The following is a 19842-nucleotide window of genomic DNA, read 5'->3' on the forward strand; positions in this document are numbered from 1 at the left end:
TCTGCTTGAGGAACTTGAGTTGGAGAATTGACCTGAAGTCTCAGTCCAGACACTTGGATCAAATTAACATACCCGTTGCTATTGTGGAGTTAGAACTTGGAAAGAACAATCAGGTAAGGACGGAATCTGGGTTTTGGATAATGGTCGGAGGTAATGAATCCTAGGCCAGATTTCTTGAAATATTCATATCAGAAATTACCATCTCTAGCATCATATGTTTGCACTGATGGGAGTCAAAATCCAGAGGTGTGATGAGATCATGAAGAGTACAAAAATATGCATCCTGAAATCACTCATTTACACCAATTTTTCTGATGCCCCCTCTTTTCTCTTTTTCCCCCCCCCGGCCCCCTCTTTTCTCTTTTTCCCCCCCCCGGCCCCCTCTTTTCTCTTTTCCCCCCCCCCCCCCCCCCCCGGCCCCCTCTTTTCTCTTTCCCCCCCCCCCCCCCCCCGGCCCCCTCTTTTCTCTTCCCCCCCGGCCCCCTCTTTTCTCTTTTTTCCCCCCCCCCCCGGCCCCCTCTTTTCTCTTTCCCCCCCAGCCCCCTCTTTCCCCCCCCCCCCCCCCCCCAGCCCCCAAGATCTCTCTGCTCATCTACACTACCAAGAATCTTCCCATTAGCCCAGTACTCTGCATTCCTGTTACTCCTTCCAAAGTGAATCACCTCGCACTTCTCCGCATTAAACTCCATTTGCCATCTCTCAGCCCAGCTCTGCAGCCTATCTATGTCCCTCTATACCCTACAACATCCTTCGGCACTATCCACAACTCCACCGACCTTAGTGTCATCAGCAAATTTACTAACCCACCCTTCTACACCCTCTTCCAGGTCATTTATAAAAATGACAAACAGCAGTGGCCCCAAAACAGATCCTTGCGGTACACCACTAGAAACTATACTCCAGGATGAACATTTGCCATCAACCACCACCCTCTGTCTTTCAGCTTGCCAATTTCTGATCCAAAGCTCTAAATCACCTTCAACCCCATACTTCCGTATTTTCTGCAATAGCCTACCTTGGGGAACCTTATCAAACGCCTTACTGAAATCCATATACACCACATTCACTGCTTTACCCTCATCCACCTGTTTGGTCACCACCTCGAAAAACTCAATAAGGTTTGTGAGGCACGACCTACCCTTCACAAAACCGTGCTGACTATCGCTAATGAACTTATTCTTTTCAAGATGATTATAAATCCTGTCTCTTATAACCTTTTCCAACATTTTACCCACAACCGAAGTAAGGCTCACAGGTCTGTAATTACTAGGGCTGTCTCTACTCCCCTTCTTGAACAAGGCGACAACATTTGCTATCCTCCAGTCTTCCGGCACTATTCCTGTCGACAATGACGACATAAAGATCAAGGACAAAAGCTCTGCAATCTCCTCCCTAGCTTTCCCCCTCATTCCCCTTTCTCCCTAGCTTCCCTCTCTCCCCCCCCCCCCCCCCCCCATTCCCCTTTCTCCCCTCTCCCCCCCCCCCCCCATTCCCCTTTCTCCCCTCTCCCCCCATTCCCCCCATTCCCCTTTCTCCCCCCATTCCCCCATTCCCCTTTCTCCCCCCTCTCCCCCCATTCCCCTTTCTCCCCCCTCTCCCCCCATTCCCCTTTCTCCCCCCTCTCCCCCCATTCCCCTTTCTCCCCCCTCTCCCCCCATTCCCCTTTCTCCCCCTCTCTCCCCCCATTCCCCTTTCTCCCCCCTCTCCCCCCCATTCCCCTTTCTCCCCCCTTTCCCCCCCCCCATTCCCCTTTCTCCCCCCTTTCCCCCCCCCCCATTCCCCTTTCTCCCCCCCCCATTCCCCTTTCTCCCCCCCCATTCCCCTTTCTCCCCCCCCATTCCCCTTTCTCCCCCCCCATTCCCCTTTCTCCCCCCCCATTCCCCTTTCTCCCCCCCCATTCCCCTTTCTCCCCCCCCATTCCCCTTTCTCCCCCCCCATTCCCCTTTCTCCCCCCCCATTCCCCTTTCTCCCCCCCCATTCCCCTTTCTCCCCCCCCATTCCCCTTTCTCCCCCCCCATTCCCCTTTCTCCCCCCCCATTCCCCTTTCTCCCCCCCATTCCCCTTTCTCCCCCCCCATTCCCCTTTCTCCCCCCCCATTCCCCTTTCTCCCCCCCCATTCCCCTTTCTCCCCCCCCATTCCCCTTTCTCCCCCCCCATTCCCCTTTCTCCCCCCCCATTCCCCTTTCTCCCCCCCCATTCCCCTTTCTCCCCCCCCATTCCCCTTTCTCCCCCCCCATTCCCCTTTCTCCCCCCCCCATTCCCCTTTCTCCCCCCCCATTCCCCTTTCTCCCCCCCCATTCCCCTTTCTCCCCCCCCATTCCCCTTTCTCCCCCCCCATTCCCCTTTCTCCCCCCCCATTCCCCTTTCTCCCCCCCCATTCCCCTTTCTCCCCCCCCATTCCCCTTTCTCCCCCCCCATTCCCCTTTCTCCCCCCCCATTCCCCTTTCTCCCCCCCCATTCCCCTTTCTCCCCCCCATTCCCCTTTCTCCCCCCCCCATTCCCCTTTCTCCCCCCCCCATTCCCCTTTCTCCCCCCCATTCCCCTTTCTTCCCCCCCCATTCCCCTTTCTTCCCCCCCCCATTCCCCTTTCTTCCCCCCCATTCCCCTTTCTTCCCCCCCCATTCCCCTTTCTTCCCCCCCCATTCCCCTTTCTTCCCCCCCATTCCCCTTTCTTCCCCCCCCATTCCCCTTTCTTCCCCCCCCATTCCCCTTTCTTCCCCCCCCATTCCCCTTTCTTCCCCCCCCATTCCCCTTTCTCCCCCCCCCATTCCCCTTTCTCCCCCCCCCATTCCCCTTTCTCCCCCCCCATTCCCCTTTCTCCCCCCCATTCCCCTTTCTCCCCCCCCATTCCCCTTTCTCCCCCCCCCATTCCCCTTTCTTTCCCCCCCATTCCCCTTTCTTTCCCCCCCCATTCCCCTTTCTCTTTTCCCCCCCATTCCCCTTTCTCTTTTCCCCCCCATTCCCCTTTCTCTTTTCCCCCCCATTCCCCTTTCTCTTTTCCCCCCCATTCCCCTTTCTCTTTTCCCCCCCATTCCCCTTTCTCTTTTCCCCCCCATTCCCCTTTCTCTTTTCCCCCCCATTCCCCTTTCTCTTTTCCCCCCCATTCCCCTTTCTCTTTTCCCCCCCATTCCCCTTTCTCTTTTCCCCCCCATTCCCCTTTCTCTTTTCCCCCCCATTCCCCTTTCTCTTTTCCCCCCCATTCCCCTTTCTCTTTTCCCCCCCATTCCCCTTTCTCTTTTCCCCCCCATTCCCCTTTCTCTTTTCCCCCCCATTCCCCTTTCTCTTTTCCCCCCCATTCCCCTTTCTCTTTCCCCCCCCCCCCCCCCCCCAACCCCCTCTTTATTAACTCCCTGCTGGTTATTGTGTATTCTTTGATATCTGACTCAAATGACTGTTTTCCATGTCTAAATTTTATTGCAAAGTGCTGGAAAGCTATCGGACAATGGCAAGAAAAAGAGGGAGGTGGGCAATTGCAGTTAATTCCTACTTTGTCCTCACTGAGCAACATAACATAGATGCGCTTCCAGCAGTGCTTGGCAGATGGCGATCAAGAGTGCTGATGAGCTGATTTCCCCTCCCACCTACCTTTGGAATGTAAGGATGCTAATTATTACCCCGACTACTGCTTAGGATAAACTTGCTTTGCGATTGAGGGTCTACCAAAATTGACCTTTCACTGCTGGCACACATTCTGGGCCAAGTGACTTCCTTCTGTGCTGTATTATTCTGTGATCTTTCGAATGCTGAGGTATTTTTCCAAAAGGGAAGTGCCAATAGCTGAGAATTGACAGACAAGATTAGATATTAGAGTTTTAATTTCAAGGGGGCAGAATTATATTTTCAAAGGTGTCCTTTACACTTATTTGTTGTAAGCTTTTGTGTGTTTGGAGGTTGATATTCTGAATAGAAATCTTTTGCAAGAAAACTACAAAAGAACACTTCTGAGCACATGAGTATGTTAAAGCATTTTCCCTTAAACTTCCCATATAAAACAGTATATTTTAAATATATTTTTCCTCTCCTCTCCTCTTTTTACTATCGTCTTCAAGTTGGTGACATCCTGACTATGGTTCCACAGGTTATAATAGCTCACCGATGCCTGACTCGTGTATGAACCTGGATGGTGAGTGTTGGCATATTGTTCAAATGTGGGTCTGTCATAGCCCAACCCTTACTCGATATACGCACTTCCAGCAAGACGCAACACTTCTATCTCACTTTGTTTCCTTGCACCATTCTGTGCTTTTTCCTCCCCTTACTGTCATCTAGTCACACCACCTCTTCATTTCTCCATTCTCCGGTACTTTATTCCCCTACCCGTCACTACTCTTCTGTTGCTAGACTCTCCTACCACTTTCACAGGCTTGAATCTCCTTAGGATAAGCCCACAGTTACCCTCTGTCTCTCTCAACATTCTCCAAAGGACCAATAAGGCCCTAATTGCTGCCTGCTTACAATCAGCAACACCAACTGCTCCATCCTCTCAATGGGCCTACTGGCAACTAATCTCGCCAACCTCCTTCCCATTCGGTTTGCCCACCTCACACTGCTCCCTTGAAATGTGCTAGTGGATCAGCGGTCACTGTCCCTGACACCCCCTCAATCCGGTACACCATTTTAGGTTTATATAGTCAACAGCAGTGAAGGCCCTGGATTTAGTAAATGTTGTAAATATCATTGTGGCTTTGTACTTCAGACAATTTGTGCATAATCCAATCACAGACCGCACTTGCATTCACCTGCCACTTCCTGGAGCACTTAAGAGATGCCTAATTTATATTTCTGCTATAAGCCAATTTATTGCTGGAAACTGTTTCTGTCCACAAACCCATATAAATGTATAAACTGTTCCATAACCTGCTCTCTGGCACAGTTCTTGTCATCTTTACAAACCGTAGTGCTCACTTGTCTTGGGTTGCAAATGCTAACATTTTTTTAGACAGCACTTGATCATCTGCATTCTGCAAGAAAGAACTTATGTTCTTTTCAGAGCCCCTCAAATGAACAAAGAACATTTGTTAGAATTTCTGCAGTGTAAGCTAGTTAAAATGTTAACACTTCCCCAAAAAAGGTTTTAATCCCTTTACCTTCCCCTACCCATAGATCATTTTATAGCAAATCCATCCAGCAGCAACTGCACCCCCCCCCCCCCAACCCCGCCCAAAACCCCAACCCAAGTACAATTGAAATAATGGTTAAAATGTTGGAGTCAGTTTAAGGAAAATCTGTTCCATGTGACGATAGTTGAACTACCGTCACTATAGTAGAAGCATATTTATCTTTTGTTGTTTAGTATTAAACTGATTATAAAATGTTCTAATAATTGTCAAATTTGTTTTCAAATTCTTCCATTTGCATTCTTAAGGCAGTTTTATGCATTAACCAGCTACTTATCTTAGATCACTTTTACCATCCCTTGTATTCCTTTACTGTTGCTTTCCATATCCTTAACTTCAGAGATACATTCATTGTTGCTGTCCTCTGAACTCATTGTTCCTCGCAAAGTTGGAACATGCTCAGCTACGTTTGTCTGCTGCAAGGTCACCACAGTGGCTTACTGCAGCAAAATACTCATTACGCTTTCTATTTTACTGTCAATTTATCAGTTCTTTTTTTTTTGAGATACAGCACTGAAACAGGCCCTTCGGCCCACCGAGTCTGTGCCGACCAACAACCACCCATTTATACTAACCCTACAGTAATCCCATATTCCCTATCACCTCCCTACACTAGGGGCAATTTACAACAGCCAATTTACCTATCACCTGCAAGTCTTTTGGATGTGGGAGGAAACCGGAGCACCCGGGGAAAACCCACGCAGACACAGGGAGAACTTGCAAACTCCACACAGGCAGTACCCAGAATCGAACCCAGGTCCCTGAAGCTGTAAGGCTGCGGTGCTAACCACTGCGCCGCCCTAATGCATGTAAAATATTCCTACCAACACTTTTTTTCTCCTTTCCTTTCCACTTGTCTTCCTCAGCATCAAAAAGCACTAAGGATTGTACAGTTTTGTTCACTAAGCGTCAGTGAAATTGAGGTCACTGGGACATGTGCACAGTAATTTCCCCAGCAACCGAGACAGTGCAGAAAATAATATAAATTGGATGTCAAATGATTTGGTATGTTGTGTCCACATGGGCCCTTAAACCTATCAATGTAATAAATCGAAACTTCATGTGCCTTGCAGTGTTTCAGTAAATATTGCTCCCCAAAATTGCTCCAAAGCAAGCTACGAAAGAAAACTTGAGACCAGATAGAACTCTAGAAAGGTTTCCCTTTAAACTAATTTCAAAGATGGCATTTGTACATGTTGGATGAAAGCTGCTAAATCATTTATTTTTGGAAGAGAAATTGTGTGACAGCTTTTTAATTCCCCTCCATCTAGATTCAATTCTTACTTCCCACTTACATACTCAGCCATAATTATTGTAACATACAGGTCAGGATTTTCTGTGCTCAACAGCCTATAATTCTTTGCCCATTCACTTTTTTTTTTAAAGAGATACAGCACTGAAACAGGCCCTTCGGCCCACCGAGTCTGTGCCGACCATCAACCACCCATTTATACTAATCCTACACTAATCCCATATTCCTACCACATCTCCACCCTGTCCCTATATTTCCCTACCACCTACCTATACTAGGGGCAATTTATAATGGCCAATTAGCCTATCAACCTGCAAGTCTTTGGCATGTGGGAGGAAACCGGAACACCCGGAGGAAACCCACGCAGACACAGGGAGAACTTGCAAACTCCACACAGGCAGTACCCAGAATTGAACCCGGGTCGCTGGAGCTGTGAGACTGCGGTGCTAACCACTGCGCCACTTTATCAGAAAGAATATCCTAAGCCCAAAAGCAGAAAACCCTAGTCACAGTTAGTTATTCAAAAGTGACAGGCCTGAAAAAGTGGCAGTAAAATTCAACTTTGATTGCTTGGTATGTTCGTATGTTTAAGCTGGTCACTTGCTTCTGAGTGGTAGCTTCTGCTGCCTACTTCTGGATTGCCCCAAATATCTGATTCATCAAATAGCAATCAGCACAATTAACTTAACAGATGGTAGTTATTTGAGCAAATCAATTATGATTTTCCCCTCCACAGAAGATGCCTTTGGGCAGGGCGACACAAAAATGCAAAAATAATTACATAGTGGTAATATAACAAGGCTTTTGGAAACGGTGTTGCTATATAGAAATGTTAGCACTCAAAGCATCTCTCCGCTGTTGGAAACACAACCTGTGCAAAATCATTAGGAAACTATGACTGCTTTGCAGTAAACATGACACAGTTTAGTATAGATTTCTGGAGTGTGCTGAGTTAGCTGTTATCAGTTGGATCAGTGGAGTGAGAAATAATTACCGTTAGAGTCTGGTTTCTGGGCTAGCAGAAGGAAATTGGTACCTGATCATCTATCACTGTCCTGTCTTTTGGATGAGACGTGAAACAGAGCCCCCTCTAATCTCTCAGGTGGACGTAAAAGATTCCATGCCACTATTGGAAGAAAAGCAGGGTGTTTTCCATAATGTTCTGGCTAATATTTATCTCTTAATCAACATCATAAAAAACAAGAGGTGACCTGGTTATTATAATACATTGTGGGAGCTTGCTGTGCACAAATTGATTGCTGCATTTCCTACGATATAACAGTGACTACATTTCAAAAGTACTTCATTGGCTGTAAAGCGCTTTGAGATGTCCTGAGGTTGTGAAAGGCACTACAGAAATGCACATCTTTCTTTCGTGACCTCTGTTGGACTGCACAAGTGTGTGAATGAGGACAAGGTCGGTCTGGCTGCAATTGTCCACAAAGATCAATAGCTTGCCACCACACTTGGGCAAGATTCCAGAGGACTGCTGAAGCATATTGTTAATGTTTCATCCTGTATTGGTCTGGAGTCGCTGAGGACTTTGGATATTTAGGATATCCTGGTGTTAATTGTCGGGTAATATGGAATGCTACGGCTTTGATTCTCTCCCATTGTTCTCCAAACTTCAGCATTCCTTGAACCATGCACCAGTGACACTAAGTTGGAGTAAAATACATTACACAGGGCTGCAACTTTGCTATAATGAGGATTACTTTGGAAAACTAGTAGTGACTGTTATAGATCACATGCTCTTTAGAATGGTTGAGGCAAAAATGGAATAATTTTAAGAAACGATTGTACACTGTCATTGAGGCACTGGAGATTCTTTTCTGTATATCTTGTGGGCATGTGTGAATTTCGAGCTCAAAACCTTGAGCAAGTATCATACTTTCAAAAGTTAACATTTGACATTTTATGCTGATTGGGAATTGATTTTTTGTTTTAACTATCAGACTTTGACCCTGTAGATCTCTCTCTATTCGAGCCAGCAAACAGTAGACAGTGTAAGATAATTCTTCTTAGCTTTTCCAAGTTTGATGGAAATGTTTTAGTCCTGGTTGGAAATATAGCTAAGAACTAAGAATCCAACATTCCATGATGAAGGAACAATGTTAAATGATGCTGGAAGACAAAGAAAATAACATGTATTTTTTAAGTCAAGTAGTTAACTAATTGTACATTTACCACACACAATATCTGTTACTGTTTGGCTTTTTCTCATCCTGACTACATAACCGAAGAGAAATTTGTGCTCCCTTCACCCCCCACCCCAGATTAATCCCTCTAAATTCTGGAGTTCTGATGAAAGGTCACAGATCTGAAACATTTAACTCTGTTTCTTTCTCCACAGATGCTGCCAGATCCGCTGAGTATTTCTACACTTTTCTGTTTAAATTCCAATGGACCTACCTCTCGTCCTGGGAACAGGGAAAAAAAAGATCCAGCACTGTAGCCAATTTAGAAATTCTCTCTCAAAGTCCTCTCCAACTTCTGGGCGATCAGGCAAGCTCAGAAGACCACAAGCCATTATTATCAGGAATCTTACCTTCCTTCTGCTGTGATCACTTAGCTTTCATTGATTACCTCTAGAACTCTCTTGCATAAGTTGATCGCCCTCCAAGGGGAGAAGAAATTCCACTGTCCAACCTCCCTTTCTTTCTTAGTTTAAATAGGTGGCCCTTAGTTCCACTTTTCCCCATCAGCTCAAACAACCTATCTGTTTATGTTATCAGTGTGCCTAATCATTTTGATTGCTTAAAGCAGATCTCTTCCAAGTCCACAGTTCTATCACATACAAATTCAAGGCAGGAATTTTAACTCTGTCTCAATGCAGTGAGCCAGGGCACAACATCCTCTCTGCCCCTCTTCCCACCAGCCTCTCCATTGTCATTATAGTACAATAGGAGGCCATTCAGCCCATCGCATCCGTGAGGATTTCAATTAATTCCTTTCCCCAGCTATATCTCTGTAGCCCTGCAAGTTTATTTCCCTCAAGTACCCATCCAATTTCCTTTTGAAACCATTCATCGTCTCCGCCTCCACCACCCTCATAGGCAGCAAGTTCTAAGTCATTACCATTTGCTGAGTAAATAAAACTCATCCTCACATCCTCCTTGCAGCTCTTGCCCAAAACCTGAAATCTGGGTCCCTTAGTCCTTTTGCCATCAGCTGTGGGGAAAGCTTTTCTTTGCCTACCTTATCTAAACCTGGCATAACCTTATACCTTTTTCAAATCTCCCCTCAATCTGCTTTGTTTCAAGGAGAACAACCCCAGCTTCTCCTTGTAGCTAAAATCACCCATCCCTGGAACCATTCTGGTAAATCTCCTCTGCACCTTGTCAAGACCCTAACATCCTTCCTAAAGTGTGGTGACCAGAACTGGGCACAATACTTCTAGTTGGAGCCTAACCAGAGCTTTATAAAGGTTCAGGTATAACTTCCCTGCTTTTGTACTCTATGCTTCTGGTTATGAAGCCCAAGATCCCATATGCTTTGCAAATTACTCTCTCAATATACGAATTAGGAGCAGAAATAGGCCATTCGGCCCCTCTAGCCTGCTCCGCCATTCAATAAGATCATGACTGATCTGTTTGTGTCTCGAATTTCACACTCCCATCTACCCCGATAACCTTAGATTCTTTTTAGGCAAGGCAGTCAATCTACCCCCGCCTTAAAATTATTCAAAGACCCCGCCTCCACTTCCTTCTGAGGTAGAGAATTCCAAAGTCGCACAACCCTCAGAAAAAATTTCTCCTCATCTCGATCCTAAAAGGGCAACCCCTAGTTTTAAAAGTGCTCCCTAGTTCTGGACTTGCCCACAAGAGGAAACATCCTCTCCACATCCACCTTGTCAAGACAGTTCAGGATCCCATAAACTTCAATCAAGTCTTCCTTCATTCTTCTAAACTCCAGTGAAAACAAGTCCAGTCTGTTCAGCCTTTCTTCATAAGGCAACCCACTCATTCCAGGTATTAATCTAGTGAATCTCTTCTGAACCGCTTCCTTAAATGAGAACAAAACTGCGCGCACAATTCAAGATGTGGTCTCACCAATCCCCTGTATAACTGAAGCATAACATCCTGACTTTTATTTTCAATTCCTCTCATAGTAAAGGATAGAATTCCATTAGCTTCCTTTATGACTTGCTGTACCTATCTTTTTGTGACTCATGCACTAGAACATCTAGATCCCTCTGCACTTCAGAGTTTTGTAGTCATTCTCCATTTAAGTAATACTCTGCCTTTTTTATTCTTCCTGTCAAAGTGAACAACTTCACATTTTCCCACATTATACTCCATTTGCCAGATTTTTGCCAACTCACTCAACCTATCTATATCGATCTGAAAACACCTTGTGTCCTCTTCACCACATACTTTCCTACCTATCTTTGTGTCATCTGCAGATTTAGCTACCATGCCATCGCTCCCCTCATCTAAGTCATTTGATATAAATTGTAAAAAGTTGAGGCCCCAGCACAGACCCCTGCGGAACTTCACTCGTCACATCCTACCAATCAGGAAAGGACCCATTTATGCATACTCTGTTTTCTGCCAGCCAGTCAATCTTCTATCCATGCTAATATGTTACCCACTACACCATGAGGTGTTCTGCCACCTTCAATCTATGCATGAACCCCTAGGTCCCTCTGTTCCTGTACACTCTTTACAAATTGTACCATTTCATCTTTATGGCAGAATGGATAGGCAGAGAAAATAATGCATCACCTTACGCTTGCCTGTATTAAATTTCATCTGTCACTTGTCTGCCATTCTGCTAGCCTATCTATGTCCTGTTGCAGTCGATTGGTATCACTCTAACAGTCTGCCACACCTTCAAGTTTGGTATCATGGGCAAATTTTGCACTCTTCCAATATCCAGCTTATTTATGTGGTATCAAAAAAAAAAAAGTGGTCCCAGCATTGAATCTTGGGGAATTCCACTGTCTACCATCCTCCAGTCTGAAAAACAGCTCTTTACGACAACTGGCTGTTTTCTGTCCTTTTAAAGACTGCCTACCTGACCGAACCCGACTACATGTGTTGGGGTCAGGTCTGTATTCTGCATCCAGCATTTGGGTTCAGGTTGGGTCAGGCTGGACTGTACTGTTTTGTTTTGTATTGTTTTCGTTTTAGTTTTAATCTATGTTTTTTTTTCATTAGTATGTTTGTTATTTTAAGGTCGGGTTGGGCATTTTAAAAAAAATTAAAGGACTCTGGCCCGGGTTGGGTTTTAATTTTGTACCCGAGCCAGGCTTTACTGTTCTTAAGCCAATTTTTTTATCCAGTTGGACACTGATCCTCCTACCCATGAGCCCATTTTTGTTAACCAGCCTCTTAAGTGATCGCTTATCAAATGCTTTCTTAAAATCCATATAAAGAACGTCCACAGCATTCTCCATCAACCTTTGTTACTTCATCAAAAAATTCAATTAGTCAAGGACAGTCTACCTTTTAGAAATCTCTGCTGGCTATCCTTAATTAACTCAAACCGCTCTGATTGCCTGTTACTTTTTTTTACCATGATTATTGTTTGCAAAACCTTACCTGCCACTGATAAACTGATGGCCTGTTATTACTTGGAATGTCCTCACACCCATTCTTGAATAAGGATGTGACCTTTCCCACTTTCCAATCCTCTGGCATCTTCCCTGTATTCAGGGGAGATTTGAAGATTCTGGGAAGCCCTTCTGCAATCTCACTCCCAATTCCTTTAGCAACATGCGATGCAAGCCATCTGGGCTGGGTGACTTATCCATTCTAAGCATAGCCAGCCTTTGCAGTACATTCTGCCTATTAATTTTTACCCTATCCATTACCTCTTCTATTTCTGCTTCTACCAATATTTTGTCAGGTTCCTTTTCCTTAGTAAACACTGATAGAGTGCTCGTTCAGTATTCTAGCCTAACCCTGCACCTCTAAGCATATATTGCCCACTTTGTCCCTAATAGGCCACCCCCCCCCCCCCCCTCTTTACTACCCCCTTGCTACTTGCATGGCAATAGAAAACATTTATGTTCCCTTTTATGTAAACGGTCATTCTATTTTTATATTCTTCCTTTACCAGTCTTTTCCTCTTCACTTCCCCTTTCAACTTATTGTATTTGGCCTGTTTCTTGCTTGAATAATTCAACTAACATCCATCATACACCCTCTTTTTTTTTGTTTCTTCATATTCCCTATTTCTATCTTCATCCAAGGAGCCCTGGCTTTGGTTCCCTTACCTTTCGCCCTTGTTGGAAGGTACCTAGCCTGTACCTAAAACATTTCAAAGATCACCCATTGCTCCGTTACAGTTTTTCCTGTCAATCTTTGGTTCCGTTTTACCGGCTAGATCCCCTCTCATGCCATTGAAGTTTGCCCTCTTCCAGCTGTAATGCCTGCCTTGAGGTAGGAGAACAAATTGTACGCAATATCCTAAATGAGGTCCATACAAAACATATTCAACCTAATTATTGTGGCTGCATAGCTGGGCATTATTTAGCTCTGGGCTCTGCTTGGTTTGGCTACAGATTGGGATGCTGTCAATTTAATCCAGCAAGCAGATTTGAGAACACAAATGGATTAATTTTTGAAAGGTGTAATATGCTGCCTGGTGTATTCACATTGTTGTATTGACTACTATTGGTACTGATGGAAGAACAGCCTTTTAAAATCGAAAGACACACTTGCATTTGTATAACTCCTTACACAACTTCAGGATGCTTTACAATCCTCAGTACTGTGCTTTGGACAGTGCGGCGCTCCCTCAGTCGTGCACTGAAGTGTTAGCCCAGAGGTATATGAGGGGCATCTAGTTATCCACTAGATGTGCACAAACACAATAAGTCAGTTAAAAGGCAAATGGAAGATTGGCATTTTAATCAATGTGGTTGGAATACAAAAGTGAGGAAGTAGTGCTTAAGCCAGTCAGACCACATAAGAACTAGAAGCAGGAGTAGGCAATTCAGCCCCTCGGCCTACTCCGCCATTCAATACGATCGTGGCTGATCTCATCTCAGCCTCAACTCCACTTTCCTGCCTGTTCTCCATAACCCTTCAACCCAATACTGATTAAAAATCTGTCCATCTCCTCAAATTTACTCAATGTCCCAGCATCCACCGCACTCTGGGTAGTGAATTTCACAGACTCACGACCCTCTGAGAGAAGTAATTTCTCCATCTCTGTTTTAAATCTGCTACCCCTTATCCTAAAACTATGACCTCTCATTCTAGATTGCCCCACAAGAAGAAACGTCCTCTCTCTATGTCTACTTTGTCTATCCCCTTAATCATATGTACCTTGATTAGATCTCCTCTCATTCTTCTAAACTCCAGAGAGTAAAGGCCTAAAATAAACTACTTAATCTCTCTTCATACAAGAAACCCCTCATCTCTGGAATCAATCTAGTGAACCTCCTCTGAACTGCCTCCAGTGCAGCTACATCCCTCCTCAAGGGGACCAAAACTGTACGCAATGCTCCAGGTGCGGTCTCACTAATGCCTTGTACAGTTGCAGCAACACTTCCCTACTTTTATACTCTCTTCCTTTAGCAATAAATGCCAAAATTCCATTTGCCTTCCTTATTACCTGCTGCACCTGCATACTAGTTTTCTGCGATTCATGCACGAGGACACCCAGATCCCTCTGCACCGAAGAACTCCAGTTTCTCTCCATTTAGATAATTTGCCTTTCTATTCTTCCGACCAAAATGGATAACCTCACACTTATCCACGTTAAACTCCATCTGCCAACTTTTGGCCCATTCACCTCACCTATCCATATCCATTTGTAAATTTCTTTTTTATTGCAACTTACTATCCCACCTATTTTAGTGTCATTTGCAAATTTGGCTATAGTACCTTCTATCCCTACATCCATTAATATAGACTGTAAATAGTTGGGGCCTGAGGACCGAACCCTGTGGCACCCCACTGCTTACATCTTGCCAGCCAGAAAAAGACCCATTTATTTTGACTTTGTTTTCTGTTGGTTAGCCAATCCTCTATCCAAGCTAATAAATTCCCCTAACTTCATGTGATCTTAGCTTTTGTATTAACCTTTTGTGCGGCACCTTATCAAATGCCTTCTGAAAGTCCAGATATACTACATCTACAGGATCCCCATTAAAAAACTTTGTTACATCTTCGAAGAACATCTGGAATACTGAGTTCAGTTTTGGGCACCACACCTCAGAAAGGATATATTGGTCTTGAAGGCAGTGCAGTGATTGACTAGAATGATACCAGAGCTTAAAGGGTTAATTTATAAAGACTATTTGCATTAATTGGGCTTGTATTCCAGTTGAGGCGTGATCTTATTAAGGTGTTTAAAATGATAAAGGGATTTGATAGGGTAGATACAGAAATTATTTGCTTTGTTGGGAGAAAGAACAAGGCGGCCTAATCTGCGCGCACGGTAGTGGAAATCTGGAATTCTGAGGGAGCAGTTGAAGAATCTAAGATTGAGGTCAATTAGATTTTTGTTGGGATGGGGTATCGAGGGATATGGAGTAAAAGCGGGTAAATAAAATTGAGGTACATATCAGCCAGGAACTAAATGAATGGTGGAACAGGCTCCAAGGGCTGAATGGCCTCCTCCTGTTCATATGTTCCCTTATTAAAGCTATTGTGATTCTTTCCAGCAGACTTTCTGGCTGAATATTCTTTGTTGCAATGACCCTATACTTGGGAAAAAAATGCTGACCTCTCCCTTTCAATTGTTGGTTATCATAAATTCATGCACTCTAGTCACTAACTTACAAAGCACTGCAGTTAGCTTTTCATCCATTTAACTAACCAAAATCTCATAATTATGAACACTTGTATTAGAACCCCTCTTAACCTCTTCTGCTCTAGTGAAAAGAGCTCCAGTTTCTCCTGTCTCTTTGAAATGAAAACCTCTCATCCCTGGTATCATTGTAATAAATCTCCTCTTTTTCTTCTCTATGATCTTGACATCATTCCAACAGTAAGATGCCTAAAAGTGGACATGATATTGTAACTGTGACCAAATTGATGAATTGCACATGTTTAGCATTACTAACAGTTTACGTCAATCTTCAATCTGGGATATACACTCCCAAAGGAGTTGTGACATGTTCATGAAAATGATCTTTTGTACGAGAGCCAAAATATACTGGATTAAAAGAAGTCAGAAAAGACCCCAAAACATATGTAAACCCCTCTGAGAAAACATTTTATAAGAAATTGCAACAGGGTGCAGGAAACGCTACCAACTAGTTCACTTTTTATGGGTTTCTTATGCTATAAATGTTACTTGTACTTCTAGGTTTTCAGCTGTGGGAAAGTTAAGGTGACGACTCAAACTAACTTTACAAAAGTGCTTTCGGCAACTTAGCTTCAGCATTTGCCTTTATTATTGGTTAGTTTTCCCATGCTGTACATCCCTGATCATTGCTTTCAGACTTGCTGATGGCAAGGTACCCAGTTGCTTTGCTGTTTTACTTCATATATTTCCTACCAACTGATCTCTGATTTGTTGCTGCTGTTGTGTTTTTCAGACTTCACCATTGCCAGTGTCAAAGACAGTTAAAATCCTAGAATAGTACAGCACGTGAGGAGGCTATTTGGCCCATCGAGTCTGCTCCTATAAGGAAGCTTAGTCCTCTTCAACTGAGGTCTGACTTCACACACAGTATCTGGTATTCAAATAGCTTTTCACCCATTTAACTTGCCAAAATCTCTCAATTCAAGTACAGAAGCAGGGATGTCTTGCTGCAATTATACAGGGCCTTGGTGAGGCCACACCTGGAATATTGTGTGCAGTTCTGTTCTCCTTATCTGAGGAAGGATGCTCTTGCTATAGAGGGAGTGCAGTGAAGGTTTACTAGACTGATTCCTGGGATGGTGGGACTGACGTATGAGGAGAGATTTGAGTCGGTTAGGATTATATACGCTGGAGTTCAGAAGAGTGAGGGGGGATCTCATAGAAACCTATGACATTCTAACAGGACTTGACAGGGTAGATGCAGCAAGGATGTTCCCAATGGTGGGGGAGTCCAGAACCAGGGGTCATAGTCTAAGGATACGGGGTAAACCTTTCAGGACTGAGATGAGGAGAAATTTCTTCACCCAGAGAGTGGTGAGCCTGTGGAATTCGCTACCACAGAAAGCAGTTGACGCCAAAACATTGTATGTTTTCAAGAAGGAGTTAGATATAGCTCTTGGGTCTAAAGGGATCAAAGGGTATGGGGAGAAAGTGGGAACAGGTTACTGAGTTGGATGATCAGCCATGATCATAATGAATGGTGGAGCAGGCTCAAAGGCCCAAATAGCCTACTCCTGCTCCTATTTTCTATGTTTCTATGTAATTATGAACATTTGTATCAGAACCCCTCTTAACCCCCTCTGTTCTAGTGAAAAGAGCTCCAGTTTCAGTGTAATAAAAACAAGAAATGCTGGAAGTACTCAGCAGGTCTGCCAGCATCTGTGGAGAGAGAAGTAGAGTTCGTGTTTCATGTCAGTGACCCTTCTTCAGAACTAGCAGATATTAGAAATGTGAAAGGTTTTAAGCAAGTAAAGCAGGGGTGGGGCAAGAGACAACAAAGGATAAGGTGTAGATAGGACCAGGTCACCGAGAATAACCGACCAGAAGGTCATGGAGCAAAGGCAAACAATATGCTAATGATGTGTTGAAAGACAAAGCATTAGTACAGATAGGGTGTTAATGGACTGAAAACTGAACAGCCACAAGCACAAACATGAAAAAAAAACCAGTGGGTAAGCAAACTGAATGAACTAAGATAAAATAAACATTTTTTTTGTTTTTTATTTTATCTTAGTTTGTTCAGTTTGCCTTTGTAGTCTCTTGCCCCACCCCCGCTTTACTTGCTTAAAACCGTTCATTAAAATTAAAAGAAATAAACAGTAGTAGAAAGTCAGTGATATCACTTGATCACAGAAGTATAAATGTAGCTCTTCAAGGACAACAGGAATAAGATCCAGCACTATTTGAATTTTCTTAGTTGAGGCCTGGACCAGGGTCTGCAACTAGAAACCTTTTGTGTGATGGTTTGTCAATACATGTCCACCTCTATGCAAGTAATAATTGGGTAGTCGAGGGAGATCTGCCTCTCCTCATTTAAAGGCTAACCTGGGACATGGATAGCTGAAAGGTATCCTCCATAACCAAATAACTTAGTGATTTTTTTTCTGAGGCAACTAACCACTAATACCTTAAACAAAAACAAGAAATGCTGGATTCACTCAGCAGGTCTGGCAGCATCTGTGGAAAGAGAAGCAGAGTTAACGTTTCGGGTCAGTGACCCTTCTTCGGAAGTATTTTGCTTTTAGTAACCACTAATACCTTGTTCTAGACAAAGCAATCTTCTGTGTTTAATAAAATCATAATACTGTAGATCTGGAAATCTGAAATAAAAACAGATTGGAAATACTCCAGGTCAGGCAGCATCTGTGGAGAGAGAAACAGAGTTAACGTTTCAGGTCTGTGACTTTTCATCCAAACCCGATGAAAGTTCTCAGACCTGAAACATTAACTCTGCTTCTCTTTCCACAGATGCTGCCTGACCTATCTGTTTAAGTTATTTTCACTTGCTTAGCAATTGGAACCCATTTGCACAAGAAGAATCCCAGTTGTGCAAGTGTAAAATGCCACAGATAACATCTCTTGATTGGATAGTGACCCACACTATAGATATTGAAAATATAGGCCTCGGCAGAAATATGGCAGTTTTGTTTTTTTAAAGTACATTTTGATTTTCTGACCCACCATCCGATCCAGAGGGAAAATCTTTGAGCAGCTGCCATTACCACTGGCCTGTGTTACGACTGAGGCTGGAGGAGTGCATTGTCTTTCTCTAGTTCCACTTCTCCACAGGTCACAACATATTACTATATCAAGAAACGACTGAAGGCACTGCATACTGCAAAGGCTATGGGCCCTGACAGCATTCCGGCAATAGTACTGAAGCCCTGTGCTCCAGAGCTTGCCGCGCTCCTAGCCAAACTGTTCCAGTGCAGCTACAACACTGGCATCTACCCGGCAATGTGGAAAATTGCCCAGATATGTCCTGTACACAAAAAGCAGGACAGGTCCAACCCAGCCAATTACCGCCCCATTAGTGTACTCTCAATCATCATCAAAATCATGGAAGGTATTATAGACAGTGCTATCAAGCAGCACTTGCTTAGCAATAACCTGCTCAGTTTGGGTTCCGCCACGCTCACTCGGCTCCTGACCTCATTACATACTTGGTTCAAGCATGAACAAAAGAGCTGAACTTGAGGTGAGGTGAGAGTGACTGCTTTTGACACCAAGGCAGTACTTGACAGAGTACGGCATCAAGGAGCCCTAGCGAAACTGGAGTCAATGGAAATCAGGGGGCAAACACTCCGCTGGTTGGAGTCATACCTAGTGCAAAGGAAGATGGTGTGGTTGTTGGAGGTCAATCATCTCAGCTGCAGGACCTCCCTGCAGGAATTCCTCAGGGTAGTGTCCTAGGCCCAATCATCAGCTGCTTCATCAATGACCTTCCTTCAATCATAAGGTCAGAATTGGGGATTTTTTCTGATGATTGCACATTGTTCAGCACCAGTCGTGACTCCTCAGATACTGAAGCAGTCTGTGTAGAAATGCAGCAAGACCTGGACAATATCCAGGCTTGGGCTGATGTTTGGCACGAATGTTAAGTGCCACTTAAGTGCCAGGCAATGACTATCTTGAACAAGAGAGAATCTAACCATCTCCACTTGACATTCAATGGCATTATGCTCGCTGAATCCCCCACTATCAACGTCCTGGGGGTTAACATTGACCATAAACTGAAATGGAGTAGCCATACACATAGCGTGGCTACAAGAGTAGGTCAGAGGCTAGGAATCCTGCGGCGTGTAACTCCTCTCCTGACTCCCCAGAGCTTGTCCACCATCTACAAGACGCCATCCAGGACAAAGCAACCCGTTTGATATCCCATCCACAAACATTCACTCCCTCCACCACCGATGCACAGTGGCAGCAGTGTGTACCATCTACAAGATGCACTGCAGCAACTCACCAAGGCTCCTCAGACATCACCTTCCAAACCCATGACCTCTACCACCTAGAAGGACAAGGGCATGGGAATACGAGCAATGGCAAGTTCCCCTCCAAGCCACACAACATCCTGACTTGGAATTATATCGCTGTTCCTTCACTGTCGCTGGGTCAAAATCCTGGAACTCCCTTCCTAACAGCACTGTGGGTGTACCTACCCCACATGGACAGCGTTTCAAGAAGGCAGCTCACCACCACCTTCTCCAGGGCAATTAGGGATGGGCAATAAGTTGCCTTGATGTTCAATGGCATTACCATCGCTGAATCCCCGACTATCAACATCCTTGGGGGTCACCATTGACCAGAAACTGAACTGGATCAGCCACATAAATGCTGTGGCTGCAAGAGCCAGTCAGAGGCTGGGAATTCTGCCGCTAGTAACACACTTCCTGTCTCCCCAATGCCTGTCCACAAGTCAGG

General features: G+C 44.5%; 1 protein-coding gene across 1 annotated transcript in view; it reads left to right on the forward strand.

Moving 5' to 3' along the window:
• Window positions 1-5: 5 nt before the first annotated feature.
• The window catches only part of LOC137376672 (COMM domain-containing protein 1-like), a gene marked incomplete at its 5' end in the record, with an annotated part of 107926 nt that continues 88089 nt past the window's right edge, over window positions 6-19842 (forward strand). Inside the window, one exon of the mRNA XM_068045644.1 lies at window positions 6-113. Coding sequence (XP_067901745.1) covers window positions 6-113 — 108 coding nt within the window. The remainder of the gene's footprint in view (window positions 114-19842) is intronic.

The sequence above is a fragment of the Heterodontus francisci genome, chromosome 13 (assembly GCF_036365525.1).
Source record: "Heterodontus francisci isolate sHetFra1 chromosome 13, sHetFra1.hap1, whole genome shotgun sequence".
NCBI lineage: Eukaryota > Metazoa > Chordata > Chondrichthyes > Heterodontiformes > Heterodontidae > Heterodontus > Heterodontus francisci.